This window comes from Molothrus aeneus, chromosome 1 (assembly GCF_037042795.1).
Source record: "Molothrus aeneus isolate 106 chromosome 1, BPBGC_Maene_1.0, whole genome shotgun sequence".
Lineage (NCBI taxonomy): Eukaryota > Metazoa > Chordata > Aves > Passeriformes > Icteridae > Molothrus > Molothrus aeneus.
In genome coordinates, this window is record NC_089646.1 from 25,138,949 (window position 1) to 25,148,476 (window position 9,528).

Below are 9,528 nucleotides of genomic sequence, written 5' to 3' on the forward strand. Positions count from 1 at the left end.
TGTTTGTCCTCGCTTTCATCAAAAGAGCGTGGTGATATCCAAGAGCGGCATTTCGATGCCCGAAATGCTCCTCATATAAATAGAACAGGCAGATCAGCATGACTGAGTGATAAAATTACCTTCTGCTCTTCAGAAACTCCAGCATGCAACTGTGCTCTAGGCACCTCAGCGTGCCCCTCTTCACAGCACAAACAGACCCGTCTGGAAATGGATTTGGAGGAGACATACAAAGAGGGAGAGAGCACAGAGGGGGAAATGACTCGAGCTGCAGCTGCAAAGTTGGTGAAAAAAGCTTTTCTTGAAGCCCTGAAGTCCAATGACTTTGAAACACTGGAAGAGCTCTTGAGCCAAAAGAAAATAGATGTGGACACAGTGTTTGAAGTGGAAGATGAAAACCTGATTCTGGCATCCTACAAACAAGGTAAATGTGGCAGCATTCACCAGATAGGAAGCAGAGGGTTTTGAGTGATTTTCAAGGAACTCTGGCCTTTTATCTCTTCTGAAGCTGCAGCACAAGCTGATCCACAGGCAGGACCGTCTCAGCAGGCTCACATGGTCAGGGCCACTGCAGTAGGGGAGCTTATCAGCTGTGTGGGCTTGGAGAGGGGCAGCCCAGAGCCCAGGCTGAGCCTCCGTGCTGCAGCTGCAGGAGACTCCAGGAACAGGAGTCCTCTGCCATTTCCTCTCTAAGAACTCAGGTGCAAAGCCCAGAATGGACACATGCAGGTGTATAAATGGGGTGTATGCATTTCTTGCATGAACCCATTCACATGTACAGATTATTTAGAAACATAAAATATCCCCTGTCTTCCATTTCCAAAGGAAGTAAAGTGGATTCTCCCTAGCTGAGGGGAACTAAGGAAATCCTGTGGATCTTGGATGTTGCTGGATGGGAGAAGGTTTATTTTTACAAATGACAGAAAGTGAGGATGTCTTAGTTTATCGAAACAGAAAAAAATAATCTGGAAAAAAACAACTAGAACAATCAACACAACATCTGTTCTGGAGTGTAGAAAACCCAAACCATTTCCCAGCCAGACACTGAAAGAGCTTCCAAAACCTTACAACTTAAAGCAATAAACCAAGTACTCTTTGCTAAAATCAACATACTTCATTACCTACTTGCTAACAGACTCTTCTTGTGTATTTAGAAGCAGTAATGGTCAGTCTCTGCCAGAAGTTAAGAAATAATATGTGGAGATAAACAGCTCCAGTAGCAGCAGCAGAACAGCAAATGCACTTTCTCTTCTGTGGCAAAAAAAAGGGACTATCTCATCTCTTCTCTTTTTCTGTGTTTACCCCTTATTTAATGATTGCTTCCTGCTCTTTTGATTTCTTAAGGGCAAGGATGGTACAGTCATGATGTACTTCCCCTAGGGACAGTGCATGAACTAAGCCACACTGTGCTGAATTTATCTTAAAATAGATCTTCTTCTGTCCTCAGTAGGCTAAAATGCAATTTGGGTGTGGTTTGAGACTACAGGATTAATGAATAGATTTTTAATCACAGATCATTTGACTGCAATCAGTAACTGGTCTCTTTTGAAGAATTCTCTTTGTTTTCCAAAAACAGAGGGAGAGGAAAATGCACCCTTATGGCCTAAATCCCAGTATTGTATTCACTTTATCTGAAAGGCAGGAAGGACTTCTATCAAAACTCGTATGTAAATTTTACTTTTGTTCTGAATGGTAGATAACTGATATGCAAGGGGGATTTCCTCAGGGAAGAAGAGGGGAGAAAAATTCACCACCCCACCATTCTGACAGTCTGATCTTTGCCATAGCCTTTAGTGATGAAGTGGAAAAGAGATGTCATGGGTGACAGAGTGACTTTTCTTCCTCTCTTCCAAAGAGGCTGAGAGCTTTCAAAGATGCTGATCTTGCCTGCACCATGGCTTCTTTATGTTAATAGCCAAAGAAACAGGGAAGCTGAATGAGGTCTCCCATGGAGCCCACATCTGCTTCCTGCTCAGTGTCTGTCCCTGTCCCTCTGAGCTCAGAGATCTCAGCAGGTTTGGGCAGAGGACATGGGAGAGGCTCCCTGGGGATGTCTGAGCACAACTCACCTGCAAGCAGCACAGGCCACAGAAATATATTGTGTACTCAGACAGGAAAATTGTGGCTATAAGAAGTGATAACTTGGCTTTTAAGTATCACTTTCCTGCTGTTAATGTACAATTTATGGCTTGTATCTGGCCATAAATGGAAGGCCCAGCCCTATGTGGGATAAGCCTGGAGTGAATCACAGGTCACTGGTAACAAGGGGGAACACTGCACATGCAGCTGGATAGGGAAGGCATTTAAGAAGCTTGCTCTGCTTTATGCAGAGACTTTGGGATATAGCCCACCTTCCCTGTGCCTGGTTTGAGGGGATATGAAGAGGAGGATGCCAGTGAAACCTGCACAGTCAGCAGGCTGAGTGTCCTCAGAGGAGGCTGTCACCCTGCTCGGGCACCCCAGGGCCTCAGGGCTGCTGCTCTTGCCTTTTACAGTGTGGGTTCCTTCAGGACTGGGTTTGGCAGTCCCAACAATTTGGTCCTAGAGTAGATGATACGGTGTGCAGTTTCTTGCCCCTATCTGAAAATATACTTGTAATTTATCTAGGAGGGAAGAAAAATTTTAATCCATTTCTCCTTGCCACCAGCAATTTGTTTCCTTCCTGCTTGTACCTCATGAACACTGTAAAAACTGTATATATATGACATTAGTGTTGAGAAAATGCATAAAACCAGAGACTAAAATAGAAGATTTAAATTAATTTGACCTCACTTTACATCTCTAATATTATTTTCTGTGTTTTTTACATGATACATATTTCAGCCAGGCAGTTGTCCAAGGAGAAATAGATAAATCAAACCCAGAGAATTTTATAGTCACATTCTAGCTAAGATGCACATCTAGCTAAGATGCAGGCATTGTATATATATAATGTGTATGTATATATATAATGCCTTTCTGCACATAATTATGATGCTTTACTTTTCTTATTATGATGCTTTACTTTTCAGTATCTGTGCAGTCATTAAGCACATAGTCCTAATTTGGGAACAAGTATTTATGTGTTGTTTGGCCTTACACCTGTTTATAAATAAAAAAAGAAAAAAATCACTGTGAAATTTTCTGAGAAAAAATACAAACATTTTGCAGCCAAATTTCATGCTTAAGTGTCACTGCTTCTATTTGGTTCTTCAGCCTAACTTACATCCATTCTCCTCTCTCTGTGCTCCTCAGGGCAATAGTTGGGGTATATTGCCAGGGGTCATCTATGTGCAATGCATCTCTGGAGGTCTGAATCCAGATGCTGACATACAAGATCCTGCCATCTACCACACAGAAACAGTAGGATGAGCTGTCTGCTGAGTCACTGTCCTAAGTAAATGCTGTCATCTTATTCCAATGCCACCTTTGTTCAGCTATTGGCAGGCTGCAGATCCCACTTCCCCCATGATTTTTTAGCTGTTGGTGTTTCAAACCCTCTGAGCATTTTTTGTTGTTGTTGTTGTTGTTGTTTTGTTTAACCTATACCAGTCACAAAAAAGTCTAATAGTTTCTTTCAGAGTTCATCTACACGGGAATTATCTCTCCAAAAGGCAGGCTATTCAGCACACACGGTAACAGTGCTTAATGAAAATGAAGTTACGCTTGAGAGAACTTTGAGTGTACTATGCTGGTGAAATTACAGTAAATTACATTTAAACTCCAACCCTTTCTTCCCCTTCAATTATTCTCAGTAGGTGGATAGTCTTTGCCAAGGCTGGTAACACATTCTCACTTTGTACAGGGTACTGGCTTCCCAGCTACAAATTAAAAATATCCTGGGCAACTGGACTTCATATAGCTGTCATGTATGGCCACCTGGAGAGCCTTTTGGTCCTCCTCAATCACAAAGCTACAATCAACTGCCGGCCCAATGGAAAAGCTGCCATCCACATAGCCTGTGAGATGGCAAATGTTGAGTGTCTCAAGATCCTCTGCAACCACGGGGCCAAGCTGAACTGCTTTTCAATGAGCGGCCAGGCGCCCTTGCACTTCTGTACCACACGGACCTCCATGCCTTGTGCTCAGCAGCTGCTCTGGAGAGGTAAGGGAAAGCTCTGGAGTACCTCTCATGGCATGGGCAGAGGGGGTGAGCATGGTCAGGGCTTTCTCTTAGGAGGCAATTTCTCAAAGTAGATGTGTATTTATCCCTTCTGTCCACAGGTGTCTCATGTCTTCATCTCAGGCTCCTTGTCCTCATCTCTTTGATCAGAGGAAGTTTCTCCTATTCTGTTTCCTCACCTCATCCATCTTTCCCTTTCCCTGGCCACTGGTCCTTACTCCAAGATTGTTTCCCATTTCAGTGTCTCCAGTCCACTGCCCAATTGGTCCATCAGCAGCAGAGCTCCTCTGATTTAGGGAGTTTCTATATCTCTTGGGGGATTTTTCCATCTTTTTCCTCAAGGTTTACTTTTGAGCTACTTTCATATGAAAGGGCACCCCTCATTTTCTTTCTTTTTCAAATTTCCTGGACCTGAGTACAATTTTTCAAACCGCTTGGTTTTTGAGATCTGGCCTTGAAAAACTGGATGCAGTTTTTTGTACCATCTTTTCATTTGTCATGAATGCAGTCAAACTCATGCCTGGAGGGAAAAAAAGGGTATTATATAAGATTTTTGTTTTCCCATAGTAAGGTACATTATGCTTCTGGTCATCTGCAACAAATGAGGGTATGAATAGATGTAATTCTTCCATAAATATATTTATCACACACTATTTCCTGAACAGAAGTGCAGTGACATAGGACACAGTAAAAGAAATACAGTTCAAGTCCTTAGTTACAGAGAGACTCCCCTATTCATCACACTGTGCCATGGCAATACAAATGATTTTGGGTTAGTTTTGTTACATGTGTTGTTATTGAAAGCTTTTCCTGAGATGCAGAGCCCAAGTGCAAAGTCCATGCTTTGTGGGCAAGGCAATCTGCAGTCATAAATGAATAACAACATTGCTTTTCTTCTTCTGGAAAGATACATATTATTTTGTTTGGTAGAAGGGAAAATAAATGCTGCCAGTTGTATCCTACCCAAAGCAAACAGTCCTGACAGCAGGAGTTGAATTTGCTTGCATAGAAAAGCTCAAAAGTCAAATGTACTCTTATGAAACACAGCCGAGGATGAATGCAAGTGAAAGGATGTACTCTGCAGGCTTTCTCCACCCACCCATCAACAGCATAATAGTACTTTAAAAGCCACCCTTCCTCCCAAAGCACTCTTTAAACTCTGATTTCCGCATGAGCTGAATGCTGAGACTCCAAATAGAATGGGATAGAGCAAACCCTGTCGGGGGTGCACATTTACAGAGCAGCACCCCCAAGAGCCGAAACCAGGGTGCCAGTTAATATCCCTGCCCTAAAGTTTCCAAGGTGCATCTTTCAGCTGCCATCTCCACTCAGTGGTGTCCCCTGGGACCCATCCAGGTCACTGCAGTTCATCCCCGCCTGGCTGGGGTGACAGCGCAAGCAGCGCTGATCCCACGTCTGGTCACCACCTCCAAACTTGGATTGCCGATGCCGCCTCGGGGACATCGGAGACACGACCAACACTCAGCACGGCTTAACAGCATTAGCACGGGGGTTTTCCAGCCCAGAGGCAGCGCCTGCCCCCTGCCCTGCCCCTCGCTCCCGGCTCGCAGCTCGGCAGATGGTGCTGTTGCTCCAGCCGCGGCCGCCGCTCCGCACGGACGGCGCGCTCAGCCCCGCTCCGCAGCGCTTTGGGAACGGGATCCGGACCCCCCGGGGACCCCGGCAATGGGCTCTTTAATATCATCCACGGATCTGCCGTAAAATGTCCTTTCATGCAGGCTGCCGTTAACGAGGTGCTGCAGGGAGTATTCAGGGTACGGAGCAGAGCGGTTCAGAGTAGGAGTAATGATCTCCTTCCTCCACCAGGTCTCAATTTATAGGAAAAAGCATTTTACGCAGAAATTTGGGCTTGCATGCTGCTCTGAAATAGAATGTTTAGATAAGGTCTTGCTTGGGGCCAGCATAGAGGCTGGATCCAAGAACCTTAAGTTTCTAAGAGTTTCCCTGGAGACTGAGCCAATGCAGGATTGATCCATGCTATTTGCATTTACATGTGTCTTTCATACCAGTTGCCCACCCTAAGCTTTTCCTTGGGAAGAAGGGCCCATACAGTGAGATGACCAAACAAGTGTTTCACTGCCTTCATCTTCCCCCATCATCTTTCTTTGGCAGGAGCAAATGTGAACATAAGAACAAACAACAAAGACGAGGAGACTCCTCTGCACGTCGTTGCACGTTTGGGTGTCCCAGAGCTCGTGGCCTTTTACGTGGAGCAGGGAGCACAGGTAGATGCTCTCAATGCCTACATGGAGACTCCCCTGGCCTGTGCAGCCTACTGGGCCCTTCACTACAAGGATCAGATATACAGCCAGGACCACCACCTCATCTGTCGGATGCTCCTAGACTATAAAGCTGAAGTGAATGCTCGTGATGAGGATTTCAAATCTCCACTCCACAAAGCTGCCTGGAACTGTGATCACGTCCTGCTACACATGCTGCTGGAGGCAGGAGCAGAAGCAAACATCATGGATGTCAATGGCTGTGCACCCTTACAGTATATCATAAAAGTGACATCTGTGCGGCCAGCTGCTCAGCCAGACATCTGCTACCAGCTGCTACTGAACCATGGAGCAGCTAGGATATACCCTCTACAATTCCACAAGGTTAAGGATGTCTTCATACAGTAAGAGTTTGGAGAGGGGTGGTGTCTTGAACAGGAATGGGATGAGAGATCCAAACTATCTGCATTTGCTGGAGTCCAGTCAGTCTGAGCCCAGAATGCCCAAAACATTGTGAGATGCCCTACTGTGAGAGTGGTATCATTTAACTAAAGTGAAATTACAGCTGCCTGTACCAGAAACCAGACACAGATCTAATTTTTGCTCTTAACCAACCTGAAATGCCAAACTCTAAATGCTGGTTGAAGCCTAATTTTTCAGAGCCAGATTCACTTTCTCATTTCAGAGAACCCACATCCCTTTGTCAGACCTGGCTTTCAGATTCACTTTCTCATTTCAGAGAACCCACATCCCTTTGTCAGACCTGGCTTTCAGATTCACTTTCTCATTTCAGAGAACTCACATCCCTTTGTCAGACCTGGCTTCATGCAGGTTTAACCGAGTTCTATGAAATGTGTATTTCATGGTCTCCACCAAAGATTAGAGATGAGACCACTTGATTCAGTCTGTCACATCTGACATCTAAAAATTTATTCAAATCTATTAAAAATTAAATTCATCTTAATAAAGCTTTGGATTATTCCCAGGAAATGTGAGAATTAAGGAGAAGTCCTGGGCCTGGGCTCATAGCTGATGACCAAAAAATAAGGAAAAAGTACTGCAGGATCCCTCCTGAAAAGTTTATAAACACCTGCAAAGCCCAAGATACTGAGAGAACTACCTAACTGTGTTGTTACATCAGACAAATAAGTAAGTTTGCTGAAGTCATGATTTACTCTCTCTCATCCAGTACCCTAAGCAACAGTTTGCAGTTCCCTGACTGTATATGTGAAGTTTTAACAAGCCAAGCAACCAGAATCCTTTGAATAAAATGCCAAAATTTTAATTGTGCCCTCTTGAGCCCAGGATGAGCAGGCTCTGCCTGTAGCAGAACAACACTTAGTCTCCTAGAGGGTATTTGAGAGCAAGGTCTGAAGTCTCTTTCTGCATCTTATTGCATGAAGTGTCTCTCTTCCAAACCGGCATTTGCCTGTCTGTAAAAATGTAGGATATTTAACCCAGAGGGATGTTCTGCAGTTTTGTTTGTGAAATCTGGAGGCTGCCTGGGACAAAATTGGGTGAATGCAATGTTATTCCCTGCACATGAGTGACAATAGACTGGGTTTTTTTCCTGTTGAGCTAAAATTACTGGGCAGAATAGTTGTGTCAGGGTCCTTGTGTGGCTTGAAAGCCTTACTTCTGAACTGTCTCTTCTTCTGGTAATATTTTAAATTTTTCTCTCATAATGCATTTTTTATTCATATAATGGGAATTTTTTCTGTTCCTGAGCCGCATGTGCTGAAGCAAGAATTTTTGTGCATGGCTTTGCCTGGTGTTGAGTCACTCAATCAAGCTATGAACAAGCTAACTCTAGATTTGGGTGATAAAGCCCACCCCATCTAGACATGTGTGGAGATCTAAGCCAGCATTTCTGTATGGTCTTAAACTGGGGATGAGCCTGGGGGGCTTCTTGCTGTGCTTACCAGAGTGGTGTGGAGGGGCCTTGTGTCTTTTGCATCTCCAGCGTGATCCTCCTGTAATTTTTAGGTTGTGTCTGTCCCAGTTTGCTGTTGTGCAGTGCTGAGCACCCAGGCTAGCCCTGGCTTCCTGGTGCTACTCATGTTCTCCTGCATCCTGCCTGCAGGTGCTGCAAGCCTGTCATTCCCACCCCAGGGCTGTGGAGGTAGTTGTCAACTCCTATGAACACATCAAATCGACATCTAAGTGGAAAGCAGCCATACCTGAGGATGTCTTGGAGGTAAGCTCTCCACGAGTTATAACTGAATAAAATCTAGGCTTATTATTTGAATAACCCATACCAAACCATTAGAAAGAGCACTTTTGAAAGAGAATAACATCTCAGAGGATGGGGACTTCCCACTTACTATCTCTCATTTGACAAAAGCATATCACTCACTGAAAAAATACATATTTTTGATATTTTAATTGCAATGTTGTCTTTTGGAGCACCCCCTGTCAGTGGTACAGCAGGAGCACAGCTGTCCCTGTACTCAGCCAGTGAAAAGATTCTGGCTGTGATTGGTGTTTCTTCAGATTTTTCAATATGTATATTTATATTTCTTTTAATTTAGCAAATATTTTTAAAGGGCCATATTACATGGGTATGGCTATGTAACTCTAGTTTCTGTTGCAAGGGTCAGATTTCTGTGAGCAGGATGAGTTAGCTGCAAATGCAAAAATTTAAATGAAAAGTAAGAAATTTAAGAGGAAAATCTGTGGTCAGAAGGCAAAACTGTGGGACAAAATACATGCTTTGACATAGTCGTCCCTTTAATTCAAAAATCCTTACTCCAAATATTCTGGTTGCCCTAAAAGACACTTGTGCTTTATTTTACAGCGGCACCAGGATTTCTATGACTCTTTGTTCACTGTGTGCAGCAATTCCCCACGGTCACTGATGCACTTGTGCAGGTGTGCTATCCGGGCAATATTGTCAGAAAGGTGCCATCGTGAAGTCCCCTTGCTCTCCATCCCTCTGTCCATGAAGAAGTACTTGCTGCTGGAACCAGAAGGAATCATCTACTGAGCCACCACAGAGCAGGCACTGGCATCTCCCTTCCCGGATCCATGAGCCTCTGTGGGGTGCCAGAGCTCCAGGCACAATCCTGACACAGCCTGCAAGCTGGGCTGGCATTTACTGGCTCTCCTTGGAGCTGCTCTCTTTCCCTACATTGAGAAACCACAGCTGCAGGTTGCACTAGGGAGGCAGAGCTGGAAAAGCCCCTGCTC

The 9,528-nt window shown here is 44.4% G+C and overlaps 1 protein-coding gene across 1 annotated transcript; it reads left to right on the forward strand.

The window, feature by feature from the left end:
• Window positions 1–207: 207 nt before the first annotated feature.
• Window positions 208–9,325, forward strand: ASB4 (ankyrin repeat and SOCS box containing 4). Its single transcript, XM_066564074.1, has 5 exons — window positions 208–421; window positions 3,782–4,081; window positions 6,233–6,723; window positions 8,423–8,536; window positions 9,137–9,325. Exons 1-5 carry the CDS (start codon window positions 208–210, stop codon window positions 9,323–9,325), a joined length of 1,308 nt encoding a protein of 435 aa, XP_066420171.1.
• Window positions 9,326–9,528: the final 203 nt, after the last annotated feature.